General features: G+C 43.6%; 1 protein-coding gene across 2 annotated transcripts in view; it reads right to left on the bottom strand.

Moving 5' to 3' along the window:
• GPC6 (glypican 6) overlaps positions 1-15,414 on the bottom strand; it is a 1,094,872-nt gene extending 1,079,458 nt beyond the window's left edge. Inside the window, exon 1 of one of the 2 annotated variants that reach the window (XM_044249953.1) lies at positions 14,657-15,414. In XM_044249953.1, coding sequence (XP_044105888.1) covers positions 14,657-14,816 — 160 coding nt within the window. In that variant the 5' untranslated portion in view covers positions 14,817-15,414. The remainder of the gene's footprint in view (positions 1-14,656) is intronic. The other variant, XM_044249954.1, reaches the window with a different exon arrangement.
• Between the last annotated feature and the right edge of the window lie 1,855 nt (positions 15,415-17,269).

The raw sequence follows: 17,269 nt of genomic DNA, 5'->3' as shown, positions 1-17,269 counted from the left end.
ACGGATGTACAGGGATACTCTCCACATTTCCCAGTTTCTTGTCTCTGAGCATCCTGTCAATATAGGAAAGCCAAAGAGAAGGATTTCTAGCCCAAAATCTGTTTAGGAATCTATAAAAAAGACTGCCTGGAGGGCTTTTGGCAATGACCTCAAACTCGGAGGCAAAGATGTTCAGAAGCTAGGCTACACCCACACTTAGGGGACACAAGTCTGGCCCAGTAGTCTCAGAGTGCTCCTGGGTGGGTTGAGAATGCGGCTGAGCTGTAGACCAGATGGCTTATTTTGCTGCCACCACAGGAGGTGATCAAAGCCACAGGGGGACCAGAGGCCAGGTGAGAAGCAAGCCACTGATTCATGAGGCCTAAAGGGCCAGAAAAGATCATGGTCAGGGTGAGTACTCCAGGAAAGGAGACTACCAGATCCTTCCCAAGTTGCACAAGAGCAGATCAAAAAGTACACCGACCCCGGGCATTGGCAGAGCAGGCGAGCCAAGCCCAGGAGTCTTCAGGAGCCCCAGGAAACTCACCCTTCCCCTTTCTCCCCTTGTCACTCCCTACCCTCATCAAGAGATGGACTGGCTTCAAAATTGGATACAGTCTTCATCATAAGCCAGCCACTATTCTAAGAGCTTCATAAAGGTTGATTCATTTAATACAACACAGTGATGACAGGTAGAGACTATTATTGTCCCTGTTCACAGATGAAAGAACAGAGGCACAGACAGGTTCCCAAAGGCGAAGTAATAGAGCCAGGAGCCAAAGCCAGCCTCTGCTCAACCCAAGACAGGGAATGGCAGGAAGAAGAGGAAGAAAACGAGAAGGAAAGAAAATGCATGTCTGTCCGTACCTCCTGTTCAGATCAGAGTTTCAACGTATGCATATTTTCCACTTTGGGGGAAGGAAATGGTGGCAGCTCACGTACTTCCTAAAGGGCCCTCCAAAAGCTTGTAAAACAGGCCAGTTCCTGGAGCAAGGAATGATGACTCACTGGCATCATGTAGTTACCACTGGAAAGTTGAAAATACCAAGCGCTGCTTGGACCTCAGTGAAATCAAAAGGCGTACTGTGTCGCTAATATTTTAAAATGAAAAAACATCCAATTCGACAAGTGTTCTTCAGTTATGTTTGACTTTTTCCCAAAAGTCCACAAGACTGAAAGGCTAACCTTCTTCCACAGACCAAAGCTTAAAGGCCTCCACGTTCTCTGTGCAGGGAGGGCAGAGCTCCCCATTCGGGAAACATCTCAGGCCCTGACCAACAGAGGGACAAAACGAGCACTCAAGACAAAAGGAAGGGAAGCCAAAGGTAGCCTGCATAGAATTGCTAAAGCTAATTGCATTGTTTCCAAAAACGCACTGCAATGTTTAGGATGAAAATGCATCGGCTTAACGTAAGTATAAGGAATTTTTAGAGCTTTCGTGGGCTTCCAGTCATTATTTTTTTCCCCTGATATAACCAAATGGGTCCCCACTCCTGGTGACAGGATCTCAGTGCCTGATGGGCTTGGTGACTAACATGGGACACACAGCCCAGCGAGGCACCGACAATACTTGATCTGAGGTTTGGTTCAGTTTTTCCAATCTAACATGCTATTGAATAGGTCCTAGGATATGGTGTTAGTACAATACCTGTTAAAAATGATTCTTTCGGGGAGGAGGAAAAAAAAAAAAAAAGAACACAGCTTTCAGTGTTTGAATCCTTTACATCTGCTGCTCAGCTGGAAACACTGTTAAAAGGCCATTAGAACCTTAAGGTAACAGACCTGGAAGGCTATGAAAGCCACGGAGCAATTTGCTGTTTGTGTGACGAGTATCAGCCCAGCTACTTCCTTTTCAAGGGCTGAAAACAGCTTCTGTCATGAGCCGTGAAAATCAATTCCACGGTAACCCGGCTGAAATGTGGCTGAAGGGGGCACACCTCCGGGCTGGCGCTACACAGCAGAGCCTCCTTCTGGGCATCCCTGGAACCTTCCAGAAGCCCCCCAGACAGCAGCATCCTGGCCAAGCCTGGGAGGGAGGGAAGGAGCAGCACAGGACTTCTGGGAACCTTCAGGCTCATCTCTTTGGACCCTGGTTCTCTCTGATGCTTAATTAGGTTAAAATCAGAACCGTCACCCTGAATGAAGATGGCTTTAGGAAATGTGCAGCGGGGAAAAGCCTGCTCTGGCTGATTTGTATTCCATCTTTCTCTCCTTCCTGATTATAGTAGTTGGGAGTGAGGCTCATTTTTCCCAAATAATACTGTTTCAAAGCCTTTCAGAACACAGAGCATTTGTAAACTTTTTCTCAAATACAAGGTCATAACTTTTGAAAATAAGTATTTCGGAGGCAGAACGACAGTTTGTCAAGAGTTGTACTTCACATACTCATGGCTAAAAAGGTGAAAATTCACTTTAAATTGTGTTATAAGTTTTTCAGCTACAGGACTTTGTCATGCCACTTATAAAATGCAACCTTGGTTACCACCTAGAATTAAGACCTTTGCAACCTACATTTTTATATATACTCAACTCCCACTTTGTTAAACCGAAAACCTTTCTATAATTTCCTGAGCATATTCAGGATAAGGATAAACTGCCACTCTTAAATCATAGCAATCAGCTTACATTTATGCATGGAACTTCCCGTAATATTACTTACCTTTACGTCAATAATCCAGGCTGAGAAATTGATTCAAAATTAATTTGTCAAAGTAATATAACAACAAAATGAAAAAGTATAATTTTATGGGTTTTTTGTTTTGAATCTCTGATGCACCTGACTTGCTGTTGTTTCAACTGGAATTTGAGTGTGATTATACATATTTTCTTGACTAAAGTGAAAAAAATGGATTTATATAATTTTTATGTCTACTGGACAAAACACATCAGGTGGATCTTTGATTTTAAGAAATCCTCCAGTTGCTTTTTTTTCTTTTTTTTTTTTTAAAGAGGGGAAAGTAGTAATTGAAAAGGGATTATCCATAATAATGTTGTTGTTGATGACGTAAGATTTGCCATTTGTAACCTATTTTATATTCAGTTGAAACTGACCTTTTATGAGAGCCATGTGGTAATATAAGTGAAATGAATATACTCTTCATTGCAGACATATAAAAAGACTGGCCTAAGCTTTTAACATAGTACTTGACCTCCTGATGTCTAAATATCCCCAAGTCTATTAAAGAATATTAAATAAGATACCACATAATCAAATGAGTAGTAAAAGCACAATAGAAGGCTTTCACACATTAGCACTTTATAATGTAAAAGTAACAGTAAAGTGTGTTACCTAAGTTCAAAGTAAATACATAGCTGGAGGAGAAGCTGTAACAGATCACTTAGGAATGTCCAGGAATCCTATATTTCCAAATTACTAATATGTCAGAATACAAATTCTTAATTTCCAAGTAGAGTTCCCAGTATGTCAAAGATCACTAAAACTCTTCAAAAACATTTGTTAAACCTCTTGCTGTAAATAAAGGAAAAATATGTCAACCACTTCACATTTTAGTATTGTTTACGTTTTAAAAACTCCCAGTCATTGGGATTTGGAAGAAAATAGAATAAGCAAACAGCTAGAGTATGTTTAAAGTATTTTCTAACTTTTCCAGGAAAAAGGTAAGGCCTGTAACTTTAAAAATATCTGTAATATCTAAAAGCACAGTGGCTTTTTTCAAGTTCATTTCAAAAGCGCTGTTGACTTTGAGCTGTGCTGACCCATTAAGAAAATACAAATTGAAAATTATTCATCTTGTTAAAAAAGAAGACCTCCAAGTGTTTTCTTTACATAGAAAATATTTGCCTCAACCCCACTGGGGAGGAAACACCTCTGGTTCCCCGAAATTCAGCTGAGGATCAGTGGCCCTTGCTAATCTCCACTGTCCTAGGGGCACAAAGAGAGGAAGTCAATTTCTCAAAAAATCCAAGAACTATAATAAGGCGCAAACACACTAGCAGATCAAGCCTACAGAATACAGGTGTGCATGCCTTGAATGTATTATGCTCCATCTTTAACTAAAAGTGTATGAAATGAAGACCGGCCAGCTCTAAATGTATTCTCCTTGCATAAGAGTCTGGAGGTCAGGGAAACAATGGCTAGATCTGCATTGGGGAGCCTCCTGGAGGAAAAACAGCTGGGGCAGGGAAGGGGAGATGGAATTACTCTTTGCCAGAAAGGTTCTAACTAGGAAGCCCCTCCCCCCAAAAAACAAGTCATGTTCCCAAAGGAAGCCTGCCATATTAACAGAGAATAATGGGGATCTTGTAGATCTTATAGTAAAAGACACAGAAAACATTTCCCTGTTTCTTTTAGAGCCATGCTGAAGTTCTCTCCCAGTTCTGCCGCTGTGCGTTTGCCGCTGACTTGGGTCCCTTTCCTTCCACACAGAGGTACCTGTGGCTTGAACGAATCCAATCACTCTCTTTCCCTTAGTCCCCCTAGTGGCCAAAGCAAGCATTTGAAACAGGACAGAGGTGATAGGGGAGGGCGAGGAGGAGGGTGCAATTTGAAACAGAGCCACTTTCTCAGTTAGGATTCTTATCTGTGATCAAGATAAGAAATAACAGAAATCATTGCCCAAATTTGACTGAGGGGGAAAAAAAAAAACTGTATTTAAAAACACAGTAAATGCATTCAGAATTTGGCTTCCAGAGACTCAAGAGATGGTACCTGGACCAAAGGCATCAGGGTAACCTGAGAACTTGTTTAAAAAAAAAAAAAAATGCAAATTATAGACCCCACCCAAGAAGGACTAAATCAGAACCTTTACCCTTTGCGGGTGGGGCCCAGGCATTGCTGTTTAACAAGCCCTCCAGTAATTCGGATGCAGGATCAGGTTTTGAGTTTATGAAGTTAGCTTTAGCTAACAGGTTCCCTTCCCTGCATGCACATTGGAAATACTCGGGAAAACTGAAAAACAAAGCAAGGGAAGAGGGGAGAAAGGAGGAAAGGAAAAAGAGTGCCCTGTCTCAGACCAATTAAATCGGAATATTTAAAGATGGAACCCACCCACGTATAAGTATTGTATTTTAATATCTCACATGACTCCAGGATAGCCCTGGCTCTTTCCAACACAGAAGAGCCAATGGGTAAATTTTCAGTAATTTCGTAAGCTGGTTGTTAAACTGTTAGTAGCCTGAAATCTGTCATGGTGGGAACATTTCTAAACCACAGAAATTGGCAAACGCTACAGATCAGGTCTCCCCACACCCTATACCCTCCTGAAGGCTATTTGCTAAACATGTGTCGGCTCACCTCTGGCCAAAGTTGAGAAACAGTGGACTTAATGAGCAAGGTTGCCAACTACCTCATTAATTCAGACAATCTGGGTAGTTACTCTCAATTTCTCCATTACCCTTCAATTCCCGGGGATTCTTATGAAGATTACAAAGCAATGCAGTGACCACATATTTAAGGAAGGAAGACTTCGGCCCCTCTCTGAGGGAGTAACCATGCCTACTCCAAGTCAACAGCCATGGCCCTTTTCCTCTCTCTTCGGGACATGGGTACAGGAAGCAATTCTGGAAGGAGAGGGTGGCTGAATCCGCCAAGGGGCTTCTGACAATATGTCCCATCAATGAGAAGACACACATGGTTAGAAAGAGCCCCACTGTGTGCCTCTGGGCATCATAATGGGGCTTTGACTCTTAGTACCAGCAGCTGTCTTGCTTCCACAATGGAGCTCCCTGGTAGAATGAGGACAGCGGAGAACAGGAGATGGAGAGAATCTGGGACACAGTTGGTAGTACGAACATCCCACTTTCTCAATCGTAAAACTGTTCTGCGATGCTGCTTAGGTGAAATGATGGCTTTCCCTGTGTGGGTCTGCCACCCAATGCAGGATTTTCTATGACCAGCTGCCAGAAGTATCTTAAAGACATAGACGATTCCAGGCAAGAGTTTCAACGGCTTATCTTCTTGAAACACTTTTTCTTGGAACTTCTAAGTAGCAGGAGTAAAGCTTTTTCTTACTTTTTTTTTTTTTTCCTTTTTAATGTTGTTTCTTTTCTGATGACCTCATTCACCCCTCTTCTCACCACTTGACCTCATATTGGCCCTTGGCATCTCATGCTTTAGTATCTAAATCAGCCTCCTGGCTATCCCCCTTCTATCCCCTGGGCCTTTAATGATCTATTCCCTCTTGATTACAGTACTTGACTCATCTAAAACAATACTTTCATCTTGTCACTTGACTGCCAAGAACCTAGGATGGTGACCTACTTCCTGCCACATAAAACCAAGGGTTTTCAAGATCCATCAAAAATACAACCCACCCTATTTGTTCAATATTATGTCTCACAGATTCTTTTTTTTTTTTTAAAGATTTTATTTATTTATTTGACAGAAAGAGATCACAAGTAGGCAGAGAGGCAGGCAGAGAGAGAGAGAGGGAAGCAGGCTCCCTGCCGAGCAGAGAGCCCGATGCGGAACTCGATCCCAGGACTCTGAGATCATGACCTGAGCCGAAGGCAGCGGCTTAACCCACTGAGCCACCCAGGCGCCCCTTGTCTCACAGATTCTTAATTCATCTCCAATACATCTCTTAATACATCCTCCACATGTACTACTTTGCTTACGAATTTAACCCCACCCCAAATGCCTTCTTCTTTCATGGCTCTTTGTCAAATGCTACCCATCAGTCAATGTTCCCGGGATGGTTAGTTTTATATGTCAACTTGACCTGCCTAAGGGATATCCAGATAGCTGGTATACCCACATAATCTGTGGGTGTGTCTGTGAGGATGTTTCTGGAAGAGATTAGCATTTGATTTAGTAGCAGGAGTGACCAGTGTCAGGGAACACCATCCAATCTATCCAATCCCAAATAGAACAAAAAGGTGGAAGAACAACAAATTGTTTTTTTAGCTTGCAATCTATCTTTTCCTACAATGGGACATGAAAGCTCAGTCTCCAGACTCAGACTCTGAGTCTTATATCAGTACCGTACCCAGCCTAAGGCCTTCAGCATCTACTTTACTGGGTCTGCAGCTTGCCTATTGTAGGTCATGGGGCTTCTCAGCCTCCATCCAGAGCCAATTCCTAGAATAAATCTCCTAATATATATACCTATATCTATACATCCTACTGCTTTGGTTTCATTAGTGAACCCTGAATAATACAGCCCCAATTAAATTTTACTGCTTCCTCTCTAGCAAGGTGAAGGCAAGTCTTCATTTTGTGATTCCTATCATTACAACCAGCAATGTATTATTTGGTACTTAAGCCAAGGACATAGCATTGTTTAACTGCCAGGGAGTGAAGTTTCATTCTTCATCTTGGTAAAAATTTTAAGTTTTGGGGTTTTGTTTAGTTTTGTTGAGCTGAAGGCAGAGGCTTTAACCCACTGAGCCACCCAGGCACCCCTAAATATTTCTTTTCTTTAAATAAAGTATAGTTGACCTACAATATTCTATTAGTTTCAGATGCACAACACAGTGATCTGACCTTTGTGTACATTGCAAAATGATCAGCTCGGTAAGTCTAGTTACCATCCATCACCATAAAAGTTAATAAAATATTCTTGACTGTTTTCTCCATGCACTATATTACATCCCCATGACTTATTTTATAATGTATGTTTGTACTGCTCAATCCCCTTTACCCACCCACCCGCCCGCCAACCCTCCTCCCCGGCACCAACTACCGATCTGTCATTTACATCTATGAATCTGGGTTCTGTTTGGTTTGTTCATTTTGGTTTTTAGATGCTGCAGGTAAGTGACATCCTATGGGATTGGGTATTTGTCTTTCTCGTAGCTCCTAAATAGATCCTGCTTTCTACTTCATTCCATTTCCAGTCACCACTCTAGGTCAAGTTAACATCTCCTCCTGTTGCTGTATCTGCTTCCGCTCCCCTGCAATCCATGCTCTCCAGAGCCACCAAACTAACATTTCAAATCAAGTCCAATCCTGACTGGAACACTTCTTCAATAGCACCTCACTGCCGTGGGCTGAAGGCCAAGGTCTCTGCAGTGAGCTCCAGGGATTTCAGGGCTGATTAAGGCAAGAGACGGGTCTGGGAGGGGAGGGAGCAGCAGGACTCCGAGAGCTTTGTCTGGGTGAAACTTGACAGGCCTGCCGCATGGGAGGGGAAGGCCCTCCTAGCTGGGGGCAGAGGAGCCTGGACTAGAAGGGAACCCCCAGGAGTGGAGAGGGGAACGAAGTAGCTAGGTAATGCTGCTCAGCCACAGGGTGGAGAGCACAGCAACTTGGGAGTTCTTTGGGAGGTCTCTGATTCATCCCATAAATGACTAGCAGGCCTTATGCAGTTTTGCAGGATACACAAGAGACAGGCTCTAAATGGTTAAAAGTGAATTTTCTACGGGCTATGTTTAAAACAACCGGTTGTGTAAACACTGAGTTTAGCGCCACAGGTTTTAGAGCTAAGGGTTCACACTGGCAGTGAACAGGTAACCTGCATTGGGCCACAATGCATGGGCTATCTTTGGACAGTGTATGAACCTGGCCCGCAGGCTCTCCCATACTCCCGCAGGCTTTCCATCCACCGCTATTTTACCCAGGTTCTAAAAGTCCTCTCATGCTTTCAGGGTCTTCTAACCACATAGGTACTAACTATGCCCTCATGCTCCAGAGCCCACCACGGTCCATTGCTCTTCCTCAAGGAACCATTCCCAGATGCTGTGATTAGATCAGACGCTCTGTTCAATGCTTTCATGGAGTCAGGCACCTCATGCTTGCCTCAATCTCAGCCATTCCTTGCGAATGATGCCCTTCATCTCTACTTCCCTGCTAGGATTAAAATCCACTGAGGCGCTGTACACTGCACCTAGCAAAGTAGATTACACATAGAAGGTATATAAGAAATATTTTTTGGATGAATGAAAAAAACAAAAAACCACCTAAAGGAAGTAGAGAATGAGTTATAAAAATAAATCAGTAACCTGGATAATGTCTAAACATGGAATCAAATTCCTATTTTTCTTTGGTACATTTGTTTGAAAAATATTTTTCATTCAAGGTTATTAAAAACTCTTAAATACTTCCATTCAGGATTATTCGAATTTTTTAAACCTTTACCCAAGACTCGCTGCTATGAAACCTTTTATTTACAAATATGGCATCCCAAGGAGACAATTATACTTTTAAACAGGATCATGTAAATAACTTAAAACTGAATAATTTTGAAGAAGCTTATGAAACTACTTTAAGTAGAATTACGTGCCAGGTAAAGAATTGAATAGATCAGAATCTGGTCTGCAAAGAGATATACGCACCAAGTTTTAAAAAATATTCAGTATTCTGTTTAAACTGTCACTACCATTGGCCTTGCTAGAAGTCTTTTGAAAGATGTGAATTGGAGGGGGGGAACGGTAAAAAATAATCTTAAATATGTTACTTTGGTAGACCTAAAATATAAGATTAAGCTAATAAACGATTTTATCAGCAATTCCCTCACAACAATTTCTATCCTAAACTCATAGGTCTATACAAATCTAGTGACTAAATCGTAGATCATTTGGTTTAAAAGGACTCAATAATTTTGTATTTTATAAGTGTTCATAAAACTTACCCATAATTATAAGAGAACATTAGTCAGGCTCTTACATAAATTATGATACAATGTTGATACTATAACACTTAAAGGACATAATGCTGTATATTTTAAATCACGTTTGATAGCAGCCTACATTTCTACTCACCAGCAATTACCATGTGGTACAGTTAAAAGAGGTGAGTTTTATGTCAAAAAGTGTATCAGTCAACTCAAATGAACTCTTGTTCTCAATGATGACATACTATCTGCTAATTAAATCAGCTAAGATAGCTCTGTTTGCAAGGATCATTTTAAAATTAATGCCCAAATCAAGAGTATAACAAGTGGCACTCCTAATCGCCCAGATTTTAGATTGCTCTGATACCTGGAATGGATGTGATTCTTTTAGAAATCTAGTGACTCGACAAATTATTTTAAAACATTGAAGTTTTGCCAACTCATTTATACCTCTCCCTCTGTTCTTAGAAAGGATTTTAAAGACATCAGCTAACTGAGGAGAGGGCAAAGAAATCAGAAATCTACGAAGCAGACAGTTAAATGTAAATTAAATAACTTATTTCAAAGTAGGGTATTTAACATGTCCATAAAAGAGTAAAGTTTACCCTACACAGTTTTTCTGTTTATATTAATGTGACGATTGAAAAAAAGTTGTGTTAATGGCAAATTAAATAAGTTAGTTTGCTGGGGAAACAGAGGGAGGACAGTTTCCCTGGGAAACCCACCAAAGAAAGGAAAAGACTGTTGGACAAAGATCAGGCAAAATGAAGCATTACTGAAATTTGAAAGCAATAAGGAAGGACTGACAAAAGTCACTAGTATATCAGCAGAGGATAAGAGAATATTTTGTAATTTGATTTTGGGATAGATTTTTAGAATCATTGACATACTCTAAATTCATATCCACGAGATGGGAAAGAGTTTAATGCTGTAATATCCACCTGTAGCCCCAGCTCTCAAAACACCTGAGACATAAAAAGGGCCAAATACTAAGAAAACAATTATATTTTTTCCTAATCTATGAAAATAAACTTCCTTCCTCCCTCTACCCTTATGGTAACTTCCTATAGCAAGCTTTGTTGCACTAACCCATTATTCGTGTAGGCCTGGTATACTGAAAAATACAAATACATATTCTTTAGTTTCCATCTTTTATAAAGCTACAGAGATACAGTTTTTAAAAATCAGGAAAACACATCAATAGATGAACAATTTAGTGATGGTAGCATGGCTGGTTCCTGAGAACACAAATTTCAAATTCAAAGTGATTTTGAAAAAATTGTAGATGTTGCAAGTAGATAGAAAAATATTCAGCACAAACTGTGAGGGAATACATATGGTGATTGATAATACCAGGTTATATACCTAGTAGATGAAAAAAGAATTGATTTTGCACGCATTCATTCAACAAATACAGAATGGCAGGGGACAGGATTAAGTCTAGAACTCAGGTACCTGGAGTCAAAACGCCTGAATTGGAATTCTAGCTTCACCACTTCCTTGCTGAGTCATCCCTGGGCAAGTTAATCATTCCAGCCCCTCTGCTGCTCAGTTTTTTCATCTATAAAATGGGGATTATGATGATATCTACAAAATTATTAAAAGGCATCAATAAGACAATGTCTAATGTTTTAGAAGCAGGTAATGTTTTTAAGCAGGTGCTGGCACATAGTAATTTGCAAATAAGGGATTGTTAACTACAGCTGCATTAGATAACTGATGAAAAAAGCGGGCATGGAGGCCAATAAGTCACCATTAGTCAGCTACAAGGAGTTATAATTAATCACTCCAAGAAAGCTCAAGGTGTAGAGGCTCAGTAAGCATAAAACAGCACTCTCTGAATTGCCTAGTCTTTCAAGCAGATACTCTTTTCAGTTGTTGAGTTCTCTTATAAGTTTAGAGCCATCAAGATGAGTTGGGTTGGAAAACGAGATAATATCATGGATGCTCAAAGAAAAGACTAGAATGTTTCATACCTACCTTTGATCAAAATAACATTCCTAACAGAGAACTTGATGATCCACTGCTCAATATCTTCCCAGAAGACAGAACAGAAGAAAATAAGCAAGCAAACTGGGAAGGCTTTGGCCTAAGTTATCTAGAAACATTTCGATACCAGAAGAATTACTAAGTACTAGAATGGATGGCTGAGAGGGACTCATGGGTCTTCTCCTTTAGAGGTCCCTCAAACAAGGACGGATAGTCTATCTGATCTGCCTGGGACGGCTTAAGATCAGGACTGAGTGAAGATTAATGGCGCAACCGGCCCCTTAAAGGCCTCCCAAGCACTCTCTGAGAGTGTAACTTTATATATTACCCATCACAGCCCCTCATCTATTGAGTTTGAAGAACTCCCTTTTATCCTAGAATAGAAAAGGGCAACACTATTTCACAATTGTGAGTTGAGTAAAACTTTAATAATGTCATGATGAAACATAATGTCCTTATTACTTCTCAGTTATTTTACCAGGCAAGCTACCTGCAACTATCTTTCAATTAGAAACAGCCCGCATGAATCTAAATTATGAACAGCAGTTCCTTTAAATTCCTGTTCCCTGGCAGAAAAATGGCATATGCCATTTTTCAAGCAAACCATTAAAAATCCAAACAACACAAAGGATGAAAAGGGAGTTTAAAGAAAGGATAACCACCATATACTAGATAATGAAATGCAAATAGTGTCAGGAACTAGGGAAGAGCAAAAGAGTGTTTTCATTTAATATTAGGACAGATTTCCTAAGTAATTATTCCAACAATGTGCAGCATTGAGTAGTTCACTTTAAAAAAAAATGCATATATATACACATATATAGGAATGTGTGTGTATATACATATATACGTATATATATATATATATATATAGTATACAATTATCTTTTACTTCATTTGCTTCCCTATCAGATGTGCATCTGACCCCACAATGACCTGTATCTTGATCATTTCCACCAGCATCAAAGCACACCAGGGTTAAGACAAAGTCAACAGTGCCCTTAGTCCTAGAAAGTGACTTAAACAAAAGCCCACGTTTTAGAACTTAACAGCTAATTAGGGAACACTGTAATTGTCAAGAGGTGTAGGGGAAAAGGGGGAATAAAAACCCTGTAGTTAAAAACCAAATAAAGGATTTATTTTAACCACTGGAAATGTTTTCAGTAAAGTAAACGGTGAGTACAGAAACTATTTACACTGAAACCTTTATTTTGATATTAAGGAGATTTGCATCAAGCTAAAGATGAAGTGTAGCGTCCTGGAGGTCCCATAATCCACTAAAGAGTACTGAAGCAATTTAAAAATACTTAACTATTTTCTTCTCTGAGATATCATATCTGAAATCATGCTGGGAAATATGTGTTTAAAAGATACAATTTGAAAGAGCCCAGATTAGAGGAGGAAAAGTTCCTAGAAGAAGTGAGCCATACTATAAAACCTTTTAAAAGTTGAATTCCCTGAGATTTGGGGAGGAGAAAAAAGCAAAGCTGATCCTTATCAATTAATTAAAAAGAATGAAATAACAGTAGACAAAGGGGAAGGAGAGTTAAGAAACTTAAGGAGCTGTGGGGGCAGTAGCTCTCTATTCACTGATTAACAAATTAAGGAGTTCTGGAAAAGGGAGAAGAAGTGACAGGGGTAGAAAAGTGGTCTTATAATTCACCACAGGTTCCGCCTCCGACTCACCAGAGACCGGCTACGTCTGGCTCGGAATTGGGAAAAGGCTCCCTGTATATCATGCTCGGCGGGGTGACCGTGCGTATGGGCTTTTATTTATTTATTTATCTCCAGTGCCTAAATTTCTATAAATGTGTTCATTTCGGTATAAGTAAAAACCTGCACTTGTGGAGTTTGTAGCTCAACCGTAATAAAACAGCGATTGCATTACATATCGAAACTGTGATGTTTTAAGATACAGCTGCAAAAAGGTTTTCACTCGGCGGCCAGCTCTTTGGCAAAATGCAGAGAGGCTGGTGGAAATGCAGCGTTTTGATTTGACCATCGGAGGTCACCGAGGACTCCAACGGCCGGATTTGAGCAGCCCGCGCCCTCGCAGCATCTCCCGGCCTCCCGGTGCCTCGCTCAGCAGTGCTCGCTCGCAGCCACAGGATTATCTCTCCCGACACGTTCCATTCACAGAGCCCCAGAGAAGCTCCCCGTCGGTTGGAGCGAAGAGCCGGAAAACGCGCACCCGGGCAGCTGCGCAAGTTGCCGGAGACCGAGTGCTACCCACACGCCGGCGCCGAGAAAGGGAGTGGGGGGTGGGGGCTCTCGAGCTCTCGGGGCCGGAATGCTAGTGGCCCGGCACGCGGGGTCCGGGGACCCCGGGACAAACCCAGCCGTGAGCCACCCGCTTCTGTCGGCGCAGCTTCTGAGCGCAGGCGGGCGGGCGAGATCGCGCTCAGGTCCGGGCTCCGCGCCGGCGGCCGGGGGATGTCCCCCGACCCGCGAGTGACCAACCGCAATCGGGGAAGCACTGAGGGCCCGTAACGCGCAAGCCCGCCCCAAGCCCGAAACTGGCAGCCAGTGAACTCCCCGAACCAGCCCGGAACTGCCGACGTCCGGAGGCCGGGTCCCCCACCCCACCCCCAAGGTGGGGGTCCCCCCCGGCCCGGGCGCCGGGCGCTCTGCCTCCCGGAAGGACCCGGAGAGCGGAGCGGAGCGAGCGGCGAGGGGAGCCCTCCGCGTCTCTCCACCGCCCCCGCCGGCGCGAGGGCGGGAGTGGGGAAGGCGCCACTCAGACTGTGGCGCTGGGCAAACTGCGGCCGCAGTTCTTCCAAGTTTGCCTGAGCGGGAGGCGCGGGGTGGGCGCCCCGCTGGGCGACCTGCCCTAGCGCCGCGGCCGCCCCCCGGGTGTCCCGGGCTCCCCGGCCCGCCCGGCCCGAGCCCACAGCGAAGGGCGCGCACGGGCGCCGGAGCGGAGGGAGGGAGGGCGGGCGGGCGGGCTGGAGGGAAGGAGGGCGCTCCCGCGTGTGCACACAATGAGGCAGCGGAGACGCACACCTTCCCCGAGGGAGCAGCCGCCCGAGCATCCGCCGGCGTCCGGGAGAGCCAGCCCTGCCAGAAAGTGAACACCAACAACTCAGCAACAGGGGGGCGAAGGGGGGCGCCCGGCCGCCCGGGGGACGTGCGGCCGCCGAGGGCTGCAGCCTGCCGGGCCGCGCGCCCGCGCTTACCTGCGATCTCCTGGTAGGGGATGTCCGCCAGGCTGAATCCCTTGGCACCGTACGCCTGGCGGACCTCGCCGCAGCTCCGAGCCTTCACCTCCGCGCCGGCCGGGAGGGACAGCAGCAGCCCGGAGAGGGAAAGAATCACAGCCCCGATCCAAGAAGGCATGGTGCAGCGTGCAAATCCAGCTCGGTAAACCCCAGGGCCCGTGCGCTCTTCCCCTTGCCCCTCGAGCCGAAAGCCCGCCAGAGCCCGCGGCGCGCTCCTTGCCGCTGCCCAGCGTCACCCCCTTCTGCCAGCCGAGGGGACGAGCAGCGCAGCCCTCTGGACTGCGCTCAGCAAACTTTTATAAGCCAGATGGAGGATGGCAAGCCAACCAGGGCTGGCTGGGAAAGCAGCCGCCTCGCTCCCCCAGTCCCCCAGACCGGGAGCGGTGCAATAAAAACGAGCGAGCGGAGGCAAAGAAATGTTTAAAAAGCCACCATGGGGGTTCAGGGCTGCGATCCGACTTCCGAGCCGCAGAATCGTAGCGCGCTGCGAGCTCGGCTCGCCCGAGTGTGCGGCGAAGGTGGGAACGCGCGCCGGCTCTCCCGGAGAGGGAGGTGGACGGGCGAGCGCGAGGGTGTGTGCGCGCGTGTGTGTCGGGGCGAGCGCGGGTTCTTGGGGGCGCGTGTGCGTGGAGGTATGTGTTGGGGATAAACGGGATCCAGGGGAAACCTCGGCTTCACACAGGCTGAGGGAGCCTGTGAGAGCCCTCCTGAAATAGGAAGAGAGAAATCCCGGAGACAGACACTGGAGGCTAGAGGGAAGGAGAAAGGAGGGGAGAGAAACGTGCTACACTGAGCACAGCCGAAATTCAGAGGCAGAGTCGAAGGCAAAACCTGGACTGGATCTCTCGCGACTCGGCAGAAGAAGAAGGGAAGAAAGGAAGCGGTTCTGCTTTCTCACTCCCTTCACATCCTTCAGACCGATCCGAAACGTTCCCTTTAATGACTCAAGTAAGTAATCTAGAAAGACCGAGTCTTTGAAGTTAGTAACATGTGTGGTATGAGACTATGCTTTTGTGGTCCTGAAGGACCAAGCAATTCCAATTGTTGCTCTAAATAGGGGCAACAATTTGTGACCTACTGAAACACAAAGCCCCTGACTTTCAGAGGACAATCATCGCTGTAATTAATGGTCTCATTTCTGTTTGGCTTCGGTTTTTTGTTTTTTTGTTTTTGTTTTTTGTTTTTTTGAAAGACAGTTTGTGCACGCGGGCACCAGTCTTTTTTTATTATGTTTTTCTAATTTTTGGTTTGAGACTCATAAATTTCACCCTTTTTAATTTCAAATATTACATAATCTTGTATCAGAAATCCTTAGGCTTAAATTCTAGTGTGTGGAGGAACAGGAAAGCTAAGGAGAAGAAACACGACAAGGAAGCAATGGGAAAATGAGAGACCAGGTGTCAGTGGGGTGCATGAAGGAAGATACTGGAGAGGAGAGTGACTTTTTCCTTGGCTCTCCCCAGTCTCACACTGGGCTTAACATTCCCTTCCAAGTTAACAGAATTCTCAGCTGGGGAATCTATTCACTTTCTTCCCATCTTACACTCAAGTTTTGTGAAATGGAATAAAAGTGAAAATTCAGGGTAGACTAATCTCTTACTGACTTTCTTATGCTAATGAACTCTAAGCAGAAACTGGTGTGCAGACCCAAAGCTTCTGCAACTACACTAAGATAGTTAAATCAAAAAACAAAAAAAAAAAAAAGAAGAAGAAGAAGATACTGCTTACTCAATCTGCGGTCAAATGTGTTTAGGCTACCACATTACTCAAAAATTACTATAGGGTAATATCCAGTTGTATGGGGTTCCCGTATAAAGCCACACATGCTGATGTTTTTCTGATGATGGCTGTTAATGACCAGAATGACTCATGAAATTTAAGTCATTCTGTTTGTTATCATCACAACATGTTAGGTACATCTTCTGTCTCTTTTGATCAATTCTTCCCCTCTTACTCCACTGAAAAGAGGCCCAAGTATAAGATCCAACCTCGTGAACCCATGGAAATGCTTAAAAACCTAAAGCTGACTTGCTTACAAACTTACTTTCTCTTCTTCAAAACTCCATAGCTAAACATTTCTTTCTAAAAACAACAATCACATACACATTTTTCTCTCCAAGTTTTCACACAGTTTTTATCTTCATGATATCGTGCTGTCTGACCTTAAGTCACTGAACTCGTTTTCCTCAAAGTCTGAAATCACGATGAGAACAAAATCTATTCTTTGTGGGAAAAGGATAAGATGGGTATGATTAGAAATTGCTGTAACGAAGTCATTATTTCTATGATATTTGACACGACTTCATCTAAATTTCTGTTTCTGTCATCACCGAGTGATAGGCATTGATCACTCCTGAGAAGGGGATAAATACACACGTAACCTACCCTATCATCTCCTACTGGGAATCGTTTTACTTGACCCTGACCCTAGCAGTATATAGTAGATAATGCAATAAAAAGGATGTTGGAGGTAAAGGAAGAATGGGTAAAAACATAGTATAAGTAGTTTAAATTATTTAAAAATCAATGAATCATTAAGTATTTAATGAGCATTCAATGCAGCTCTACAGA

Source organism: Neovison vison, chromosome 5 (genome assembly GCF_020171115.1).
Source record: "Neovison vison isolate M4711 chromosome 5, ASM_NN_V1, whole genome shotgun sequence".
Lineage (NCBI taxonomy): Eukaryota > Metazoa > Chordata > Mammalia > Carnivora > Mustelidae > Neogale > Neogale vison.
Note: the sequence above shows the minus strand (reverse complement) of the source record. Positions and strands in the feature narration are given on the sequence as shown.